Here is a 24,232-nt window from a genome sequence, read left to right as displayed (position 1 = left end):
TCCGAAAAGGAAGGCGAAGAGTGAAGTGAACCTTGGAAGAATTCTTAAGTCTTGCTAAGCTGAGCCATTTTCGAAAGCTGACTGGCATTCCTAACCTCAAGTGCCACAATAATTCATAAAGTGCGCTTGAATGGCAGAATTAGCTTCGGGTGTGCTGCAATAATTCGGTGGAAAATTAATCTTTATTTTGTAAAGTAAAAGTTTTGTCTGCTTGAAATCTTCACATCCCTGTGCGATTTCTCTCCACCTCCTCCTCCTCTTCCCCAGTCTGAATAACAGATGCCTAGAAGAATGATGTACCAACAGGATTCAGCCCTGAGAAATCAGGTTCAATTAGTTACATGTTTTTTTTCCGAAAGCTTACATCATAAGTTATCAGTACAGGAGTTGGGATGTTATGTTGAAGTTGCATAAGACATTGCTGACGCCTAATTTGGAGTATTGGGTGCAGTTCTGGTCACCTACCTATGGAAAGATATCAATCAGTTTGAAGGAGTACAGAGAAAATTTACAAGGACATTGCCAGAGGTCCTGAGTTACAGGGAAAGGTTGAATAGGTCTGGATGTTTTTCCTTGGAGCGTAGGAGAGTGAGGGAAGATTTGATAGCAGTATAAAATGTTATGAGGGGTTATAGATAGGGCAAATGCCAGCAGGATTTTTCCACTGAGGTTGGGTGAGACTAGAACTAGAGGTCGTGGGTTAAAAGTGAAAGGTGAAATATTTAAAGTGAAAATGAGGCAGGACTTCTTCACTTAGAGGATGATGAGAGTGTAAAAAGAGTTGCCAGCAGAAGAAGTGGTTACAAGTTCGTTTTCAACATTTAAGAGGAATTTGGGTAAGTACATGGATGAGAGGGGTATGGAGGCAATGGTCTGGGTGCTGGTCAATGGGACCAGACAGAATAAGAGTTTGGCATGGACTAGATGGGCTGAAAGGCCTGTTTATATGCTGTAGTGTTCTATGACAGTATCATTAAAGGTGATCATGAAACCACTGACTCACTGTAAGAATCCATGTGGACAACTAGTGAGGGAAATCTGCCTTCCTTATCCGTATGTAACTGCAGAACACTGAGATTGTAAACCAATTGTTACATCAAACCATTTGCCTCCTTCTTCTCAAGGGTATTTAGATGTGGGAGTAAGTCCTAATCTGGTGTCCCATTAGGGCTTTAGTGGAATTTCTCCCTTCCCAGAACATCCTCAGTACCTCAGTGTCCCATGTTGACTGGATTGAAATTCAACCTCTATCAAGCCCATCCACAGTAGCTCAAATGATATTAATGCATCAGAAAGTTTCGACATATCAACACATTAGAAATGGGATTTGATGACAAAGACGAGCAATTCTACATATGCTGTAAATCTGGGAGCCAGATGGGAGCTAATGGTTATCCCGGAGCTTGATGGCCACTATTATTGGATACAGCCTTTGCAAAACAAAAAAGAGTCCACAAACTTGGGAAAATCTGCAGATGCTGGAAATCCAAAGCAACATGCCCACACACACACACACACACACACACACACACACACACACACACACACACACTCTCACACTCTCACTCTCTCACTCTCTCTCTCTCTCTCGCTCTCTCTCTCGCTCTCTCTCTCGCTCTCTCTCTCGCTCTCTCTCTCGCTCTCTCTCTCGCTCTCTCTCTCTCTCTCGCTCTCTCGCTCTCTCGCTCTCTCGCTCTCTCGCTCTCTCGCTCTCTCTCTCTCTCTCTCTCCAGACAAGCAGCATTAATGGAAAAGGGTGTGTGTAGGCCTCCGTTAGTCTCGATAGACCATAGATTTGCACCTTGGAAAGTTTCCAGGGCACAAGCCTGGGCAAGGTTTTTTAATGGAAGACCAGCAGTTGCTCAAGCTGCAAGTCTCCCCTCTCTACACCACCGATGTTGTCCAAGGGAAGGGCATTAGGACCCATACAACTTGGCACCAAAGGAAAAGAGTAAACAGTTGATGTTTCAGGCCGAGACCCTTCATCAGGACTGGAAAGTGTCACCATGCTCTGCTGCCATCTTGTATATGTTGACGGATTTGGATGAAGTCGGTTGGGAAACAGCTAATGTGTGACATAAACACTTCTTTTGATCAACGCACCACAGAATGCATTCTATCTAGATGCATATAGGCTTGATATGGCAACTGCTGTGTGCAGGACTGGAGGAACTGCAGAAGGTTGTGGACATGGTTCAACGTATCACGGAAACCAGCCTCCCCTCCATGAACTCTTGTCTGTACTTCTGGCTGCCTCAGTAAAGAATCAGTATAATCAGAGACCCAACCACCCCGGAAACACTCTCTTCTCCCCTCTCCCATCAGGCAGAAGATACAAAAGCCTGAAAACACATACCTCTATCTCAAGAATAGCTTCTACACCACTGTTATAATACTATTAATAGTTCCCTAGTATGATAAGTTGGACCCTTGGCCCTTAGAATCCACCTCATTATAATCTCACACATTACCTGCACTGCACTTTCACTGTAGTTGTTACACGTTATTCTGCAGTGTTACTGTTATACCTTGTTCTACCTCAATGCACGATATGCAAAAAAAAAGCTTTTCACTGCATCTCGGTACATGTGACAATAATGAACCAATTCTAATTCCTGTTCCAACATCCAGAGAGAGCAGCCATTCCATGAATGTGAATGGGCTGCTCCAGCACTGAAGAATTTACCAAAGATGTCAGGTTCATACTTTCCAGAATGTATCAGTGGACAGGATGCTACCATTCCACAACTTTCCAGTCAATCTTGGCTCCTGTTACTATCAGCTCACTCAGTGTTCGAATCCTTTTGATCACAGTTGTTCAGTGTCACATCAAATAACCTAACACATCACCTGAGGCTCTGAGAGCAATGGAGCCAAAGGTTTGTTTTTGATATCTTTTTTGTGGAGCTTCAAATAAACCTTTCCACAGGAATCCTTTTTAGAGTAGACAGGAACCGAGGTGCCATCTTCTAAATAAATCAGTTCCGAATACTTTCCTTGGGCCCATGACTGTCTGGAGAGTTCTGTGTAGGACAGTGAATCAGTCAGGGGATTACAAGTATTGGAATGAAAATAAATAACTGCGGGCACTGAAAAAGTGGTGAAGTGCTGGAAACCGAAGTGGGGCTAGTGCTGAAAGTCACCGATCTTCCATCAGAAGAGATAACGTGTCATATTTTGACAGTTCAGTTAGTGTTGAGGGGAGCCATCACATCCCCCCTGCACCGTGCCGTCTGGGTTTTTGCCCAGCTGTAAAGAGAGGCTTAACAAGTTCTGCAATATCCACATGTCAACTGCAGTCAATAGGCTCACCAAATCCACGCTTTGAACCACGTGCACGTCTTACCCATTTGGACAAAGAACTGTGATAAATCAGACTGTTGTCCCCATTATTTGATTTCTCAATAACTCACTCTTAACAGTCAATTTTGGTCGATCTCTAAATATTTATTAGATTTTTAAAATAAGAAATACAGCATTGTAACAGGCGCTTGTGGCCCATCAACCCTGTACCACCCAATTACACCTATGTGACCAATACATCTGCTAACCTATGTGTCTTTGGAGGAACCCACACGATCATAGAGGAGACCATACAAACTCCTTACAGGTAGCAGTGGAAATAATCCCGGGTTGCTGGTGCTGTGAAGCGTTATGCTAACCACTACACTTCCAGTGGTTTTCCAATCCCAATTTAGGATCATGTAATTTCGGATACATATGCTCCAGTGTGGCAGCCTTGTTTACTTGCAAAGGACAATATATTTGTTGCTTGCTGTGTTCTGTTTTATTGTGTTTTGTGTTGTTCTGCTGACCATGGTGGACATGTTATTTTGGCACTGGAATGTAAGGGCTGCCTCTGGCACACCCTCGGATATGTTAACTGTTAACGCAAACGACACATTTCACTGTATCTTTCGATGTACACATGATCAGTAAATTTGAATCCTGAATATTTTTCTTCCAATGTTGTTTGTCCTCTGTAACTTTTCTCCATCTGTGCTCTCCAACACCATCCGCACAGCATCAATTACAATTCACTCAGTCTTCCTGCATTTCACTTGATCTCACCTTCAACTCAATCTCAATTCATACCTAGGAAAAATCCACCTTTGAGAACATCTTCAGATTGGGAATAACGTAGCTTTTGAATCCCACACGTTATTAATGATAGAATCACTTGTTACAGAATGCACTGAGCGTGAATTAGCTCAAGCTCAGCAATAGTAATATAATGATTAAATTAATGGTTGGTGAACCCATATGGTTAATCTTGCCTGAAACTCACACTGATGCATTCTAATCCCATTGCATCTCAATCTTTCCTATAACTCAAGATTGGGATATTTAGTTTCCCAGGCATCGTTAATTAAAGTGATCACTTGTTCATCTAGCACTGTAAATATGGCATAGGGATATCGTAGTTAAATTATTGGATGGTTAATCCAAATGGTTAAAGGCAGCTGAAGTGCATTCCATCTCTCTTAATATTCAAATCAATCTCTTCAAACACACATAGCATGACAGTTAATATTCCGTCTCCTCTCCAACTCATACACTTCTGTGTTTCTTTTCTGAGATCTTTATCTCAACCAGCCCTGATGCCGTCCATCTGTTCTTCCACCTAGACCCTCCATTGCGCATCAGTCCATCTCTGTGACAGTCTATTCTGCTGTCTCTTGGGTGAGTTGAATTGATGGAGCAGTAGGTGTGCCTCGGGGTTACTGTTTCATTGCTGGACTGGAAAAGCTGCCTGTATTCATGTAATCTGTTGTGCTCTTTTTGTCCGATATATTTTAGCATTCAGTCAAGGATCCCAAGACTGACCTTTCCCACCAAAATCCCAAACTAGATAAAACTGTTTATTCTCTCCACCTCCTCTATTCCCCACTCTGACCATTTACCTCTTCTCACTTGCCTGTTACTTCCCCCTGGGTCCCCTGCTCCTTCCCTTTCTCTTATAGTCCACTCTCCTCTCCTGTCAGATTCTTTCTTCTCCAGCCCTTGACCTTTCCCACCCATTTGGCTTCATCTAACACCTTCCAGCTAGCTGCTTTCCCCTCCCACCTTTTTACTCTGGCATCTTCCCCCCCCCCCCCCCCCCCCCCCGGTGCCAAAGAAAGGTCTCGGCCCAAAATGTCAATTGTTTATTCTTTTCCGGCGATGTTGCCTGACCTGCTGAGTGTTTTGTGTGTGTTACTTTAGATTTCCAGCATCTGTAGGCTTTCTCGTGTTTCTGCTTATCCCCAGGAAATACAAATGCATTTTTGGATAGAGAGCAAAATGTCTTCAGAATCAGAAACAGGTTTAATATCACTGGCATATGTTGTCAAATTAGTTGATTATCTTCTGACTCTCGGATAATGTAAATTTAATTTATAACCTAGCACAATGACTATGGCATAGCTCAAGCATAAGAATGGTGATAGAGTATTGTTATGGGATTAATTCAGAAACCCAGAGTAGAGATCCAGAGGCATATGTTTCAGTCTCATCACAGAGTCTGGGGAGTTCTCGGTTAATTAAGTAACCTGGAATTTAATAGCCAGTGTTGATATTGTTGTAAAAATTCAACTAGTTTACGAATATCCTTCAGGGAAAGAATCTTCCAGTCTGGCCAAATGTGACTCTGGGCTCAGTATTGTGACTGTCATTCAAGGGAATTGGCTCAGCCAACCAATCATTCCAGGGGTAACTGGGATAGGGAGTTAACTCAGTGAACACTCCCCTCTTCCAACATTCTGTGAGTGAGTATTTCAGAAGTGTAACTAAGCTGGCGACAAACGTAGCAAGAAAAAAAAACACACGATATATTCTGCAAATGCTGGAAATCCAAAGCAACAGCACACGCAAAATGCTGAAGTAAATCAAAAGGTCGGGCAGCATCAGACAGTTGACGTTTTGGACTGAGACCCTCCTTCAGGACTGGAATGGAAGGGGGAAGATGCCGGAATTAAAAGGTGGGGGGAAAGGAGGATAGCTAGAAGGTGATGGTGAAGTCAGGAGGGTAGAAAAGATAAAGAGCTGGAAAGGAAGGAATGTGATTGGGGAGGAGAGTGGATCATTGGAGAAAGGGGAGGAGGAGGGGAACCAGGGAGATGTGATAGGCCAGAGTGAGGAACAGAAGAAGAGGGGAGGGGGGTGGAATTGCTTTTTATCAGGAGGAGAAATCGAAGTTAATCAGGTTATAAAGTGCTGCTCCTCCACCCTAAGGAATTCTGGCTAATTTACACTTTAATACCCCTTGATTGCTGTCACTGACCAGATCTACTCACTATTATTGCTCTTGCACTAGGCTGATTGCAGATAAAATCATGCAATGACCCGACACAGAAGTAGTCCATTCAGCTTTCTGCTTACCAATTATTTGCACATCTCAGCTCGGAGCAGTGAGATGACATGAAGTCCTGGATCAGTCAGAATTTGTGGTCAGATGAGTCCAATTGAAGAGTCTCGACCTGGAATGTTGACTATCTATTTCCCTGACCTGACCTGCTGAGTTCCTCCAGCGTGTTGTATGTTGCTGCAGAGTTTGTAACCCCCCCCCCCCCCACCCCCCGATTTCACATTTGGACCACAGTAAAACCGAAGTGAAGTTTGAGTAAAGCGTAGCTTGAGTCTGTGAGCCCTGGTGAGGAAGTCTGCTCTCATGGTGGGAGTTCTCCTCCATCGGGACATCTTCCCAATCTTGGTTTGTGATTAGCCCTTTGGAATGCCCTTTAAGCTATCCAGCATTGGGGAGAAACAGTGTTGGTTAGTGATAAGTTATTTGCAATGAGGGTGATTTGAAGCAATATTTAGAATGTCATTCAAGTTGTAAAGTGCATGATGTATGTACTGCTTTTATTATACAGACATTGGGCTCCTCTAGGAAGGCCTGCATTTGTTGTCCCTCCTAACTGCCATAAGCCGTTGTTGCAGAGCTTCTGATCAAGGGGTGTTTGCACATTTGATGGGAAAGGATTCCGGGACTGAGATCCCGAATGATGGGGGACTAATAGAACATTTCCTAATTAGAAAATGATGTGACTTATGGGGTGGTCTTGCACATTATGATATTCCTATCCTATGCCTCAATGAGTTACTGCAGTCATTTTGAAGATGCTACACACTGTTGGCCGGTAATTCATAGACACGAGAGATTCTGCCAATGCTGAAAATCTTGAACAACACACACGAAATGCTAGAGAAACTCAGCAAGTCAGGCAGCATCTCTAGAGAGGAATAAACGATTGATGTTTTGGGCTGACACTTCTCACCAGGATTGGAAAGGAAGGGGACAGAACCATCTTTCTTATTCCGTCCTCATCCCTTCTACCAATCATCTCCCAGCTCACATCATTCCCCCTTTCCCCCTTCCCCTACCCATCTCACCTTGTGTCACCATATGCCAACTTGTCCTCCCTCTTCCCTCCACTTTCCTATTCTGGTTCCTGCCCCCTTCCTTTCCAGTCTTGATGAAAGGTCTTGGTCCTAGATGTCAACTGTTTATTCCTATCTATAGATGCCTGCTGACTTACCGCATTCCTCCAACGTTTTTTTTTGACTTGCTGTGGACCAATGGTGGATGGATGAACGTGTAAGGTGGTGGATGAAGTGCCATTGCAGTGCTCTTTCCTGGTTAGGAGTGAGCGTTTTAATCACTGATGGAGCTGCACTCGCCCAGACTGGTGGAGTGTATTCCATCACACTCTTGACCTGTGCTTTGCGGATGGTGGAAAGGATTTCGACCATTAGGAGATGACTCACTTTCCACAGGATGCTAAGCTGTTGTGATTACAGTGCATTGGTTTAGAAGTGATGGCAGTGGTTCAAAATTGGTACTGATTGAATTCACTTAATACTTCTTGGGGCTCCACTGACTTCTATATATCGAGTAAAGTTTAAATTGAACACCCAGTCAAAAAAGTCTCCTTAACAGCCTGTGTGTGTGTTTCCCTTTTTGTATTCTCTGTAGCCTGGGGGCCTGGGGTTAAAACCAGCAGTGTAAGACCTTGGACATGGTTAAACAGTGACAAAGCATGCAGTGTATCAGCCAACCACACACAAACAGGCTGGTAGTCTTCACTTTGGTCAAACAATATTATGTTTGGCAGCTCATCTGTAAACACTACTCCTTTAGCGCAGCAACAAATTAAGGTGTGTTTTGAACAAACTGCGGTAATATTTGAGGAGCGTATTCGAGTTTAAGTGTGTCGAGGCACATTTAAATGTCTTCATGTTCTGCTGCCCCCGTGAATTATTCATCGATCAGCTCCAACAGGAAATAGGGGAGCGTGGCTGAGTTTGGAGGGAGGGGAAATACATAGTGGGGCGGATTTTGAGTCGGAGGTTATCGCTTGCTGCCTGCCAGTCCAGATTATCTGGGGATCCTCCGTCAAGAACCCCCGCCACAAATATCAGGGAAGGACGGAACATTTGCCGACTGCCCACATTCTGATTTGTACCAAGCCAGCATGGGAAGATGCCAAGTACTTGCCCACAGGAAAAAAGTTTCTAAAAGTAGTGGGTGGTAAAGGGGATATAGTAAGCCAGCGGATCGGAAGTTGTATTATTTGTTTTAGTATCACCCTCCCACCTGCTGCCTGTATGGTGTGATTACCCTTGGCATGCTTTGGTTGGAAAGGTGAAGGAGTGCAAAGAGCCATGAATTAAGATCTTGGGCCAGGCAGCAGGAGCAGAGTAAATTACTCAGGCATATGCCGTCATTTTTTGTCCCGTGTTAGCTGGGATCCTCAGTTTTCTGGATCTCTTGAGCTGTGCTCTGGTTTACCAGATCTGCTTCTGCCCGGGGTCAGAAGGCAAACAGAACTGGTTCAAAACCAGTGCTGTGATGTATAAGCAATGGAAATCAGACCTGCCGTTAGAAATCCTGAGAGCTCCTCATTGCGTCCAAGCAGGACATTATGGGTCTGGCCAACTAACACACAAGTAGCAAACAAGGTTGTTAGCAGGGTGTGACTGTACAGCAAATTTTTAAACACTGCGTCCATTAACAACACACAGTATTACTGAGATAAGACCTTCTTTTCTGGAACACATCTGATTAACTAAGAATGACTTGTGAAAGAAGATTCTGATGAACAGCTAAAAGTGGCATTTAACATGTTAACAAATGGTTTCATAATTTCTCCCTTTGGTGCAAAATCTAACTAGTCACAATAGTGGCAACTTATGAAAGTCAAATGCTTAAAGAGATTGCCTGAAAGGTCAGTAGGTACTGGAGCCTGTGAGGCTGAAGAGTGACAGAAAAGAGGTATATAAAATCATGAGGGAGATAGATAACTATGAAGCAGCCACAGTCTCTTCCCCAGGGTAGGGGGGAGGGGCAAAGGTTAACTTGAGAGGAGTAAGTTATAAAAAGGACCCGAGGGGTAATTTTTTCACAGAGTGAAATGAAATGATGAGTTTATGGAACAAACTGCCAGAGATTCAAACTTAAAAGTTCTAAGTAAATTTATTATAAAAGTATATACATGTCGCCATATACAACTCTTAAGATTCATTTTCTTGTGGGCATACTCAGTAAATCCATAATAGAATAATAACAGTAAGAGAGTCAATGAACGCCTGCACCAACTTGGGCATTCAACCAGTGCGCAAAAGACAACAAACCTTGCAAGTACAAACAGAAAGTAATAATAATAATAATAATAAGTAATAAATATCAAGAAGATGAGATGTAGAGTCTCTGAAAGTGATTCCATAGTTTGTGGAAACATCTCAATGATGGGGCAAGTGAAAATGAGTGAGGTTGTCCCTTTTGGTTCAAGAGCTTGATGGTTGAGGGGTAATACTGCTTCTGAACCTGATGGCGTGAGCCCTGAGACTCCCGTAAGCTCCTTCTTGGTGGTAATACTGAGGAGAGAGCATGTCCTGGGTGGTGTGGGACCCTGGTGATGGATGCCACTTTCCTGCAACCAAGCTTCGTGTAGGTGTGCTGGGGTGCAATGGTGGGTATGGCTTTACCCATGATGGACTGGGGCATATCTTCTGTTGGTTGTGGTGCAATTATGACATTTAAGGTATTTGGACAGGAGAGAAGTTTAGAGGGGTATGGACAACAAAGTAAAATGGGACTATGCAATTTGGTCAGCATGGGCAAGTTGGGCTGAAGGGCCTGTTTCTGTACAGTATAGTTCTATGACTGTCAATGACTATGGATGATATGATGGATAAGGCACTCTGAGATCTCATGAGGCAACCAGTTCTTTTCCAAGCCTTTACCAGATGATCATGCTTCAACCTTACCCATTCTGTTGTTTACAGGTATCGAGCTTTCTTTGGCTCACCACTACTTGTTTGGTAGTTGTGCAGTGCACAGTGGGAAGTACTTAAATAATAATTTATTGCTTCTGATCAATCTCTGTAGCTGAGTCGCTCTTGTGGCGGAAGTTTTGGTAACCACAGGAAGAAAGCAAAAGGGCCTTGATTTATTTTTAAGTTAATTTTAGCTCCGAGAATGCCTCAATTGTGCTTGGCCACATTTGGGGGCACCAGTAAGTTTAATGGTTGTAAATGCCCTTGCGGTCCTAATGTGGAGATCAGATGCCACTGGGCCCTGAAGCCTCCAGTCAGTCAATGGCCAGATAAGCTCAAAGGCAGTGCAGGCTACCTATGAACCACTGACTCAATGGACAGGAGGAATGGTGGCACATGGACTAAATTATTGGACTATCAGTCAGAGGACTGGATGCATGAGTTCAAATCCCACCATAACAAACTGGGAGCAAGAGGAAATCCGCAGATGCTGGAAATCCAAGCAACAAAAACAAAATGCTGGAGGAACTCAGCAGGCCAGGCAGCATCTGTGGAAAAGAGTACGGTCGACGTTTCAGGCCGAGAGCCTTCACGCAGGACTCAAATTCAGGTCTGGAAACTATACCATTGAATAAATCTAGAAATTAAGCTTGCCTCAGTAATAATAACCAAGAAACCTCAGGAAAGGGTAACCGTCGTCATTACCCGTACTTGTCAGTATGTGGCCTCAGACATAACTAGTGAAGTTAACCTTTAATTGCTTCTGTTCAGGAGCAAATGGGGATAGATAAATGCTGGCAGAGCCGGTGATATCCACTTCCTGTCAACAAATAAATAAGAAAGAACTATTTGACAAACATTGCATTATTTCCACTGAGGTTAGTCAATTCAGTTCCTGGTCAGTTTATCTAAACAGTTAAGGTGCTGTGGTTATTTCAAAGCCTGGGCCAAGAGGTGAGGGTAAATGGGACCTGTTTTGGACCAATAACCAACAGCAAGTACATGGTAAACATATGTCGGAATTGGTGAGATAAGCAACATCTCTGAATGTACTTGAAGAAACAAAGAAAGTTTAGCTTTATTTGTCACATGTACATCAAAATATATAGTGAAATGCGCCGTTTATGTCAAATCAAGTCAATGAGTGTTGTGCTGGGCAGCCCACAAGTGTTAACCATCCTTCCGGCGCTGACATAGCATCTGAGCAGCAGATGCAAAATGCTGGAGGAATTCAGCAGGCCACAGCTGCCAGGCCTGCTGAGTTCCTCCAGCATTTTGTGTGTGTTGCTCGGATTTCCAGCATCTGCAGATTTTCACTTGTTGGTGATTGGATAGTATGCCCGCAAGTCACTAACCCTGTCTGTTACATCTTTAGAATATGGGAGAAATCCAGATGGTTGTAGACCGAATGTACAAAATCCTTACAGACAGTAGCAGAAATGAAATCCCGATCTTACAGCTGGTGCAGTAAAGGGTTACGTTAACCACAATGTGCTGACCGTTCAAAGTAGCATTGTCAGCTAAAATTCGGTAGGATTTGTTCATGATAATCTCTGAACTTGTAATATTCATACTTATCACCTTCTCAGTACCAGTGTGTGTAAAAATTAGTTGTAACGACTATGCTGACTCAAGTTGAGAAAGCACTTGGATAACCGAGAGTCCCTGTCTACCTTGTGAATACTTCATCTTCTCTGAATCAAAATCTGGTTTACTGTCAATGACAGCTGTCACGTAATTTGTTGCTTTGAGGCAGCAGAACAGTGCACGACATAAAAATCACTATAAATCACATACGCACACACATAAATAAATAAATAAACTTGGATGAGCAAATAAATAAACAAACAAGACAACTGGTAAACAGTGCAGAAGGTGAGCAAATACGCAGTGTTTATGGGTTGACAAACCATTCGTGAATCTGCCTTTGGAGGTTAAGAGTCTGTGGTTGAAACATTGAGTGTGGGCCTCCAGGCTCCTACACCTCCACCCCAATGGTAGTAATGCATATCCCGAGGGTTTTCAATGATGGATGCCACCTTGAGACACTGCCTCTTGAAGTTGTTCCCGATGGCAAGTATTGTTGTATCTGAGAACTGACAACCTTCTGCAGCCTCTCTTGATCCTGTGCATTGGAGGCTCCGTTCCAGGCTGTGATGCAGTGAGTCAGAATGTTCTCCACCAAATGTCTTTTTTTTTAATGCTGCATTGGATCTGGAGTAGCAACCATTTCATTACACTCGTGTGCTGAAGAATGGCAATAAACAGTATCTTGAATCTTGAAATCGACGCCCAAGTGTCCGTGTAGACTTATCGTCACATAGACATACAGCATGGTACTTTCCCTACCACACTTACCAAAATTCCCATCTAACCTCGTCCTATTGGACCCATATCCCTCAAAAACTTTCCTATCTATGAACCTGTCACAGTATCTTTTAAATTACGTGGTTGACCCATGTACCTACCTGGTCAGCTCATTCCATAAACCCACCACTCTTTGGGTTGCCCCTCAGTTTCCTGTTAAATTCTCCTCTCTCACCTTAAATCTATAGCCTTTGTGGGCCAGATTGGCTGTTTCCAACCCATCTGACTCCATGACTGTGGGAAATGCAAGAACGTTAGAACTTCAGAACATCATATCATGTGATACCTCCAATCTGTTGTCATCGTCTTTCACAAATTAAAAAAAAAAGTGCTCAAAAATTGTTTTTCCTTGGGTGGCTTGATGTTGAAAAGAGCCTCGTGCCTGAGCTCGCTCCCTGAACTTTGATTTTGACTTCTGTCAACGTTCTCTGAATCACTTTAATGCTTCGCCAAGCATCCAGGCTGCCTGGGAGATGTGGCATCTCTCCCACCGACATGAAAAATGCATCAGAATATTTTAGCCTTTCAAAAGGGGGTCCCTGAGAGGTATCGGGCTGGCTGGAACCTTGCCAGGGGAGGCAGAGGCAAAGAATGAGGCAGTTCAAGGCGCTGGCTTGGAAATTACATTACTGACATTTAATATTGCATGTTAGCACAGAGGAGTCAGGAAGGGTCAGCAATTATCAGCTATAAGCCTACGCCAGAGCATGGCAACCTCTTGAGAGCGGAAGCAGTTCACAACTGTAACTTTCCTTAAATGAAAATACAGCCAATGTCCTTCATCAAAGAGCTTGTCACCAGTGCCGGGGTGAGAGGGTTAGGGCAAACTAATCTGTGGTTCCTTGAATCTTGACCAAAGCAATCAAATGGGAAAAAGCGGGGGGGGGGTGGGGGGTGTTTTCTGTGTCTCTCGCCTCTTTCGATTTGTCGCCTTGCTCATTGCTCTTTCTCACTGTTGTATTTAGAATTTGCTTCCCTGCCAGCTTTGCAAAAGTATATAGAGTGCATGTGAGTCTTGTTTGTTTAGAACCCCCTACCCTCAGTGAGGAGAGGACAGTTAGTTGGGAAAGGTGCTTACAAAAAAATGCGGAATATGCAATAGTAGCCCAAAGCCAGCAGTGAGATGCTGAGACTCGGGCTGAGATTGAGGAAACCACCCTACCTTCTGCAGCCCAAGGCCAATGGAATTTTTATCCTCGACCCTTCACAGTGTGGCTTCTGTAGGAGATGATGAAGCCGCAGCTGGTGCAAGCAATCTATTGCAGAACTGTGCAAAAATCGTGGGCACTTATATATAGCTAAGGTGCTGAAGGACTTTTGCACAGTACTGTATTTGTCAAAGTGCAACAGAGAGTGAGTTTGTACATCTGGCAAAGGACGTTGGGAGTGGCGAGGGTGGAGCACTGGAGGAGGAGTGTGGGACAGGTGGTAGGGAAGGAGAGCCAAGGGCAACGGGTGGCGCAGGTGCAGACACAGCCAGCCAGAGACACCAGGCAAGGTCATTTGATTCCAAACAATTGGCTTATTGATCATTACAGAGTGTCTCTCTGGTGCTTCCCACTCCCTTCCCTCTCCCTTCCCCTTTTCCCAGCCATGATCCCCCTCTCCCTGCCCCCTTCCCACTCTCAATCCACAATAGAGACCATCAGAATCAGGTTTATCATCTCTCACATATGTCATGAAATATATATATATGTGTGTGTGCCCGAGACTTTTGCACAGTACTATACATGGGTACTAAGAGGGGACTGTAAGGTTTTGGAGAAAGCCGAGGAAAGACTTTCACAGGCAAGGAGGCCTAGTGTTTCTGTATGAAGGAACATTTGTACTCAAAGCAGCAGGGAGGAGTTGATATTAAATGAATTTAGCTTCTTGGATCTATTTTGGTTCTGGGATCACTTGCTAACTGGCCCAAAGGGAAATCACCAATGTTTCCCCACATATAACTCAAATCAAGATTGCTTTGAAAAGTAAGCTAAATTCTACTCATAGCCATAGTACAAGAATTCATAACATAGAATAGTGAAGTGGGGGAATAGACCATTCAGCCCACAATGTCTGTGCCAGCCATGACGCCAGATTGCTGTATAACAGCAGGCCATCATTATTCTCATTTTCAGAACGCTCCTCTATCCTAGTCAATGATTTTAACACATCATCTGAATAATGAATCAGCCTTGATTTTGGTTCATGGTGGGAAAAAGTCAGTCATGATTGAATGTTGATTCATACTCAATTGGCTGAGTGGCCTAATTCTGCTCCTATTTTTGTTTGATTATAACCAGCTCTACTTAAATAATTTTTAATAACCTCTTGCTGTCTAATGAAGAGAACCAATTGCAAATTGAGTGTAAATGTCATAGAGGCTCATATGACTATTTGTAGGCCTTCAATCTAAGATGCAAATCAGATGCAAAAACCTTATTTCTGTTGTCTTTCCAGCCAGAACCAGTGGCCAGGGGGCCCAGTAGAGAACGAATGCACGCAGAGACCCAGCATCAGTCGGAGAAGGGACCCCCATCTATCACATCTCACCTCCTTGGGGCCCCTTACGCGTTTGGTCTCACTCACAGCACTGTTGTTCAGGACTCCCGGTTCCCTCCTCTCAAGTAAGTTAACACTAATAGTGATCTTCAAGATGCAGAGTTTTAACAGCGCAAAAGCAAAGGGCTTAAAGGATCATCTGGTCACTAATCTGTAGAGGCTGAAGCCACAGGGTTGCGTGGAGCCTAACAGAGCACAGAAACACCGGACCAAAGTGGTTGCCAAGATATTTTCTTAGTTCTATGTTCCTGCCTGTCATTGAGTTGAGCTACTGATGCTGAGGTTATGTTACAAATGCTGTTTGGAAAATTTACTGACACACAACCCAGGCAGTGTGTCATCTCTCAAAGCAATTGGTATCAGCTTGGCATCTGATGTGTCTGATTAAAGTTGGATAAGAGGTGGGATCTTTCTGTGCTGAAATAGAGAATTTGGTTACTGGCCGTTCTGCCTGTTTCATCTAAGCCTCTTAGCATGCATCAATGTCATAGAGACCAGCCCACACACACTGCAGGATGAGATTGTGAGCCACGACTTGGTCTCTCAAACAATTGTCCAGAGTGCACTAGGGTGACAGAAGGCCTATACACCCTCCCTCCTGCTGGGACAGTGCACAACTGCGTCAGAACGTAATCCAGCATCAGCAACATCTAACTTCACATTGAAGCCTCAAGTTTAAAAGACAATTCTTCTTGCATCATGGATTATTTAAGGGTGTTGTACGAGAAATGTTTACAAAGAAATTAAGGTTTAGACCTTAAAAAGTGCTTGGTAAGGCCATTAAATGAGTAAATAATGATTACAACTTTAGATTTTTAAAAACCCTTCTTTAGAGATGAACTTTAAATGCATTTACTGCAAAGAGGGTATCTCATTCTGTTAATCCATCCTGTAGAGGCCATGTATCTATTTTCTGTCTGTCTGTGTTGTATTTTGTGTTGCTCGTTTATTATGGGTTATGGTAATTTGTCAGGTGGGTTGGGGTGTGATAGAAGTAAATGAGCTGTCACATATTCACCCTTTATGTCATTTTTAGTTTAGTTAGAGAAGGAGTGAGCCAGGGGATAAACATTTTTATACCACTCATTACTCTCACTTCACTAATTTTGCTAACCACACTTATATCATCAATTTAGTTATTGCTATTTTTGATTGCCGTCTTTGCTGGTTTCGTAATGAAGGATCGAGCGTACTTTTTACAACTTGGAACTCAGTTATTTGGAAGCGCGTCACGCAGTGTCGATCTCCCCCCCGCTCAGTCTCTCGGCCGTCTTGGTTTGTTTTTCAAGTAGCCTCTGCACCTCCCCACCCTTGAGCAAGGAGTGCTGTGAAAAGAAAGTACCATCCGTCATCCAGGCCACGCTCTCCTCTCACTGCTCTTCCTTACTGCCATCGAGCAGGAGGAACAGGAGCCTCAGATCCCACACCAGCAGGTTCAGGAACAGTTACTACCCCTCAACCATCAGGCTACTGAACCAGTGTGGATAACTTCAATCACCTCATTACTAAACTGACTCCATAGCCAAGAGACTCACTTTCGAGAACTGAACCACTCATGTATTGTTAATATTTTTATATAAATTCTATTCCATTTCTTTATTTTCCTGTAAATGCCTGCAAGAAAATAAATCTCAAGGTTAGTATCTGGTGATATATGCAGATATTCAAACTCAAATTCAAAGTATGTGGTGACATACACAGAAATTCAAACTCAAATTCAAAGTATATGGAGATACACACAGAAACTCAAATTCATATTCAAAGTACATTTACATTATCAAAGTATGTATGCAGTATACAACTCTGAGATTCGTCTTCCCACAGACAGCCATGAAATAAAGAAACACCATGAAACCTGTTTAAGGAAAGTAAAATCAATGCCCCCACATTTAAAAAAAAACAAATCATGTAACCAGCAACTAAAAATGAGAGAAAACACAGGGTATAAAACACAAAATCAAAAGGCATGTTTCAGTTCAGCTCAGTGTGCTTTGTTAATAAATTTACTTTGAACGTTGATTTGTTTCTAGAGGATATGTACTAGCATGAAAAAAATTAAACTCTTTGTGATTTTGTTCTGCACAGTTTGCAGCGCCCGGTTCCTCACGTTGTTGCGTCTGGCAGTGTGCAGGAAGATTACCTTCGCAGCTTCCGGCCGTATCACACAGGGGAGGAGCTACGCATGCCTGCACTGCCGCCAATGGGGCTCGAGGCAGCTGCCTCTGCCTACTATCACTCCAGCTATCTTGCCCATCATCCATTCCCTCACCCGGCTTTCAGGTAAGACACTTCCCCCAGCTCCCTGTAACAGCTCAGTTACATCAAAGGAATCTTCTACCATAAACCTACATTTTAGTTCCATTGCCCTCTGGTTGTCTCAGAACATGTGTTGTGCCTCGTGTAATATGAAGCACGTGTGCATGAACTAAAGAAGCGTGATGTGAGGTGATAAACTCGAGATTCCACAGATGCTGGAAATCCAGAGTAACACCCAAATGTTCTGACCTGTACTAGCTGCACCTTTGCTGGTCTCTCAGTTTTGAAATTTCCAACCTTGTCCTCCACTTTTGCACCACCCTATCTCCTTAACCTCAACCCACCCTGTGACCTAGTGTATGGTGACACATATATAATTCGATAGTAAATTTACTTGGAACTTTGAAGTTTTGACACTCATCTAGCAGTAAGGGAAAGAGGAAATTCCCCCACTTTGCATCTTGTGACATCTTGTGATCACTGTGCACTTAATGGCATTGGCTGAGCACTGCTCAAATTGAACAGATGTCACGATGGCAATTGTAATGACTTGCGCTGAAGTAGTGTTCTGTCTCTCTTTCAGAATGTGCCCATTTGCTTTTCGGCTGACTCTTAAGGAAAGATTTATTTATTTCACAGTTGAGTGGGGAGCAGGCCCTTCCAGCCCTTTGAGCTACGCCACCCCAGCAAGTCCTGACGAATCCGATTAACCCTAACCTAATCATGGGACAATTTACAACAACCAATTAACCTACCCAGTACATTTTTGGACAGTGGGCTGAAACCAGAGCAATTGAACAAAACCCATGCATTTCACAGAGAGGACGTACAGGTTCATTACAGAACTGTGCCAGAAATGACCTCTGAACTCTGGAGCACCGCGAGCTGTAATAGTGTCACGCTAATCGCTGCGCTACCGGTTTGCCCACATAGCAACATAGCAACCAATTTTTCAAACAGGAAGCTCTTACACATGGCAGTCTGAAACTGTTACATCATATAAGACCGTAAGACATGGGAACAGAATTAGGCCATTTGGCCCATCGAGTCTGCTCCACCATTTCAACATGGCTGGTCCATTTTCCCTCTCAGTCCCAATCTCCTGCCTTCTCCTATATCCTTTCATGCTGTGTGCCAGGGTACAGTGAGAATCTTGTCTTGCAAAAAGATCAGTTCATTACAACAATGTACTGAGGTAGTACAAGGTAGAATAAGAGCTAAGTGTTACAGTTACAGAGAAAGTGCAGTGCAGGTAGACAATAACGTGTAAGGTCATAACAAGGTGTAATATCAGGTCAGTAGTTCATCTTATCATACTAGGTAACTGTTCAATTGTAATATCAGCAAACTTGAATTTATCATTCTTGTCCACACCACCAGATTCAGGCGGTCATCAGCTGATCCCAGAGGCATCCACTGGTCACAGTTTCTCAATCGGAAAATAGCCTGTATATTGCTACTCATTGATTCCCATCTGTTAATTAATCCACACTTTATATTAATATATTACGGCAATAATGTGTTTTCTCATTGTGTTTAATAATCTCTTAAGTAGTACCTTATCAAAGTCTTTATAGATGTTCAAATATTTCAAATCAATTGGTTTTCCCTTATCCATTCCGCTAAAAACTGTTAACAGTTCAAACATCATTTCCTTTCATAAATGCATATTGACTCTGCCCAACCCTATTATTATTTTCTATATATCCTGTTCACACTAACTTAATAATAGATTATGGCACTTTTTCTCGCACTGGTGTCATGCTAGCTATAGTTTCCTCTTATCTTTGTCACTCTCAGAGGGATCTAGGTGTTCCTGTTGTGTGAATGCAAATCATTAGCAGGCAATGTATAGCAAGTTGTTAGGAAGGCAAATGGCATGTTCATCTTTATTGCTGGGGGGGTGGTATTGAAATTTTGAAATAGGGAAGTATTGTTGCAGTTGTATTGGATGCTGCTAAGGCCACACTTGGGGTGCCATGGTAGTGTAGTGGTTAGCACAACGCTCTTTAGCTCGAAGCTCGGAGTTCAATTCCAGTGTCCTCTGAAAGGAGTCTCTGTACATCCTCCCTGAGGAATGCATGGACTTTCCCCGGGTGCTCCAGTTTTCTCCCACAGCCCAAAGGCCTACCGGGTAGGCTTATTAATCATTGTAAATTGTCCCATGATTAGGTCAGGGTTGCCAGGGGTTGCTGATGTACCATGGCTGGAAGGGCCTTCTTCTCGCGGTATTACTAAATAAATAAACATTCAGTACTGTGTGCTGTGTACAGTTGTTATTCCTTTACTTATGACAGGATACAGAGGTACTGGAAGCAGCTCAAAAGATGTTCACTACATTTAAAGGCAATAGACAGTAGGTGCAGGAGTAGGCCATTCGGCCCTTCTAGCCAGCACCGCCGTTCACTGTGATCGTGGCTGATCATACACAATCAGTACCCCGTTCCTGCCCTCTCCCCATATCCCTTGACCCGGCTATCTATAAGAGCTCTATCTAACTCTCTCTTGAATGCATCCAGAGACTTGGCCTCCACTGCCTTCTGGGGCAGAGCATTCCACATATCCACCACTCTCTGGGTGAAAAGGTTTTTCTGCATCTCTGTTCTAAATGGCCTACCCCTTATTCTTAAACTGTGGCCTCTAGTTCTGGACTCACCCATCAGCGGGAACATGCTTCCTGCCTCCAGCGTGTCCAATCCCTTAATAATCTTATACGTTTCAAATATAGATAGATTCAGGCATAGATAGAGTAGACAATATCTTTTTCCAAGGGGTGAAATGCCTAATACGAGAGGGCATGCATTTAAGGTGAGAGGAGTTAGTTTCAAAGAAGGTGTGAGGGGCAAGATTTCACTCAGTGGTGGGTGATGGGAATACACTGCCTGGGGTGGTGGTGGAAACTTTAAGAGACATTTAGATAGGCACTTGAATGTGAGGAGAGTGGAAGAATATGGTCATTGTGTAGGCAGAAGAGATTAGTTTAGTTGGCCATTTGATTGAAACGTCGTCACTACCTCCTCCCATAGATGCTGTCTGGCCTGCTGAGTTCTGCCAGCATTTTGTGTTTTTTATTTGATTAGTAATTCAATTGGTTCCATACAACTTTGTAGGCCGAAGGGCCTGTTCCTGTGCTGTGTTGTTTTATGATAAGTGTTGTATTTGGACAGGTGGCTAGGAAAGATTTAGAGAGATATGGGCCAATTGCATGTAAATGAGACCAGCTCATTTAGACATGGTTTAGTTTGGCCAAAGGGTCTCTTTCTGTGCTGTATAGCTCTGTGACTCTTTATGAAGTTGTTGGTTAGGCCCAACTTGGAGTGTTGTGTACAGTTCTGGTCACCGTGCAAAAGGAAGGATGGGATTAATCTGGGAAGGATGCAGAAAAACATTTGTGGACATTGTTGCCTGGACTGGAGGGATTGAGTGATACAGAATAATTGGATAACTGGGACTGTTCCCCTGGCATGAAGGAGGCGGAGGAGTGAACTTACAGAGATACAGTATATATGTAGCTAGGATGCCTAAGGCTTTTGCACAGTACTGTGTATTTGACAACATGGAATGGAGAGTGAGTTTGTAAATCGGGCAGAAGCACAGGATGTTGGGAATGATGAGGGTGGAGTGCTGTGGGGCAGGTGGCAGGAGTGTGCCAGAGGCAGGGGGTGGCGTGGGCACAGACACACCCAGCCCTGAGACACCATGCCAGGTCATTTGATTCCAAACAATTGGCTAATTGATTGTTACAGAACGTCGCTCTGGGGCTTCCTGCTCCCTCCCTTTTCCCAACCATGATTCCCCTCTCCCTGCCCTCTTCCCACTCTCAGTCCACAGTAGGGACCCATATCATCACAATCACTCACGTATGTCATGAAATCTGTTTTGTTTTTGCAGCAGTACAGTGTAATACATAAAATTACTAAAATGCTGTGCAAGTGTCTTAAGCACCCTAGCCTTACCATGTGTAAACTCATGAGGGCCATGGATAAAGCGAATGGCTGCAGTGTTTTCTAATGAGGAAGTTTAGTTGCTGGTGAGAGGGGAGAAATTTATAAGGGACGTGAAGGACAAGATTTTCCACACAAGAGGGCAAGAGGGACAGATGTATGGAACGAGCTGCCAGAGAACAAGCCTCCTTCACTCCAGGGAAAGCAGCCCCACCTTATCCAATTGCTCTTTATAACGTAAACCCTCCAGTCCAGGCAGCATTCCTCACACAGAGAGTCAGCATGAGTGAATTGGGCTGAATGGCCTTTTTCTATGCTGTGCAACTCTTTGAATTAATTGAAGTAGTTTCCAAGCCATCACAGAAAACTCAGGCTTCTTAGCTTTGCAGTTCTTTTTTTTTTTGAGATTTAAGTTTCAGATTGTACTAAATCACTTGCAATTTTTATATAAGATCCTCTATGATCTGATCACATTTCCTGAAGGTAAGCCTTTCGCATTCCAAGATGCAAGAACTGAAGTAGCCTATTCATTTGGTTTGTCTGGTCTTTATATGGATTAAATTGCTCCATGAGTATTGTATTTTCCTTGTTACATGCACCTGAATATTCCTGGTCTATACCATCCCTAACATAACTATTGCAGTTTGGGTACCTTTAATAAGCGCAGCAATGTTCTCTGCTTCTTAGTTTTCTGACCTTTTTCCTTTGTTCTGCCTGTATTCTACAGTAATTCTGAAGACCGTTATTCTTAAAGATTACCCTGCCTTCTTTTGCATCTTGCCTCCTTTGAAAAGCATTTATTTTTATTGGGTGGGAGGTGCAGGAGCCTTGGGTGCCACACCACCGGGTTTAGGAACAGTTGTTGCCCTACATCCATTGGGCTCCTGGACTGGCATGAATGTCTTCCTTCGTCTTAGCGCTAAACTGACTCCTCAGCCTGCAGAATCACTTTCCGAGACTCTGCCGTTGTCATGTACGGTTTTTCATGCGTTCTATTGTTCTTCTATATTTTCCTGCAAGAAAATGAACCTCAAGGTTGTATATGATATACACACACGTTGATAACAAATTTACTTTGAAGTTTGGAATACCTTGGAATTTTTGCAATTATGGGCATTTCTTTCTAATTGTGCCATTAATTTGCCCATCTTGTTAACAAATGCTGTGTGCATTTTGATCAAGAGGCTTCAGAGCTGCTCGAATCTTGTGAGGACAGACAGAATGAATTGTAGGTTAAATAAAGCTTCAAAAGCAGAGGAACGATGGAGCAGCAGCGAGCATACAAAATCCATCTCTGCCACCTACCGCTTGTTGCCTGGAAGATTGTAAATTTGGATAAGTGCCTATAAATATGAAATACCATCGAGGTCATTGTGATGATCAGCGAAGGTTGGATGGTTTCCCAACACTCGTTGCTCGGATTTGCACATGAAAAATGGATTCAAAGACAGCTGTCATCAGTGAGTGTCTCGCTTCTGGCAGGAGCCAGCCCCTTTGGAAAGAGAGGGCATTTCAGCACAAGTAAAAACAGTGTGCAGTACATCCTCTGTTCTGTGAACATAAAACACCGAGCTGATTATAAACAAGGCCATGTGTGTGCCCTTGTGCTCACACTGCTAGGTTTCTTTCTCTGCAAGATTCTGCCGGCAATGTTTTGTAAGGCAATTATGACTGAAGTCCATAGATATAGTAGGACCTTGTTTAACAACGGACAGTTCAGAGGGACAGGGCTTCTTTTGTTGAGCCGTCCTGCCTGGATTTCCTGCACGGCTTTGCTTCACTGTTGGCCACTTTCCTTCACAGTTCTCCAGTTTCCCGGCCTTTCTCTAGTCCACAATTAATTCCACCTTTACCAGGGCTATCCACGAACACGTCTCAATGCCTCTTAAACATTGCAATTATACCCCCCTCCCTGTTTATAGCTTCCACTGGCAGCTTGTTCCATATACCCACTAACACAGAGGCTGTGTACAAGGAGGGCCAGAGTCGCCTCTACTTCCTGAGGAGACTGAGGTCCTTTGGCATATGCAGGCCTCTCCTTCACATGTTCTACCAGCCTGTTGTCGCCAGTACAATATTCCATGTGGTGGTGTTCTAGGACAATGGCATCAACACGGGTGATGCCAACAGGCTCAGTAAACTGATTAGAAAGGCTGCCACTGTTTTAGAAGTCAATCTGGACAATGTTTCTCACTCTCTGCATGCCACTTTGGCATGCCATTTTTCAGTAATCGACTAAGTCAAGTCAACTTTTGTTGTCATTTCAACCATAACTGCTGGTACAGTGCATAGTAAAAATGAGACAACGTTTTTCAGGACCATTCTTTACATGACACAGTACAAAAAACTAGACTGATCTACGTAAAAAGAAACAACACAGAGAAAGCTACACTAGACTACAGACCTACACAGGACTGCATAAAGTGCACAAAAACGGTGCAAGCATTACAATAAATAATAAACAGGACAGTAGGGCAAGGTGTCAGTCCAGACTTCGGGTATTGAGGAGTCTGATAGCTTGGGGGAAGAATCTGTTACATAGTCTGGTCGTAAGAGCCTGAATGCTTCGGAGCCTTTTCCCAGACGGCAGGAGGGAGAAGAGATTGTATGAGGGATGTATGGGGTCCTTCATAATGCTGTTTCCTTTGCGGATGCAGCGTGTAGTGTAAATGTCCGTGATGGCAGGAAGAGAGACCCCAATGATCTTCTCAGCTGACCTCACTATCTGCTGCAGGGTCTTGCGATCCGAGATGGTGCAATTTCCGAACCAGGCAGTGATGCAGCTGCTCAGGACGCTCTCAATACTACCCCTGTAGAATGTGATGAGGATGGGAGGTGGGAGATGGACTTTCCTCAGCCTT

General features: G+C 43.6%; 1 protein-coding gene across 2 annotated transcripts in view; it reads left to right on the top strand.

Moving 5' to 3' along the window:
• The window catches only part of gse1b (Gse1 coiled-coil protein b), a 717,669-nt gene that overhangs the window by 635,574 nt on the left and 57,863 nt on the right, over nt 1-24,232 (top strand). For both annotated transcript variants that reach the window (XM_073070370.1, XM_073070369.1), the window contains 2 exons: nt 15,070-15,236; nt 17,257-17,451. In XM_073070370.1, the coding sequence (XP_072926471.1) occupies nt 15,070-15,236; nt 17,257-17,451 (362 nt within the window). The remainder of the gene's footprint in view (nt 1-15,069; nt 15,237-17,256; nt 17,452-24,232) is intronic.

This window comes from Hemitrygon akajei, chromosome 17 (genome assembly GCF_048418815.1).
Source record: "Hemitrygon akajei chromosome 17, sHemAka1.3, whole genome shotgun sequence".
Taxonomy (NCBI): Eukaryota; Metazoa; Chordata; class Chondrichthyes; order Myliobatiformes; family Dasyatidae; genus Hemitrygon; species Hemitrygon akajei.
Note: the sequence above shows the minus strand (reverse complement) of the source record. Positions and strands in the feature narration are given on the sequence as shown.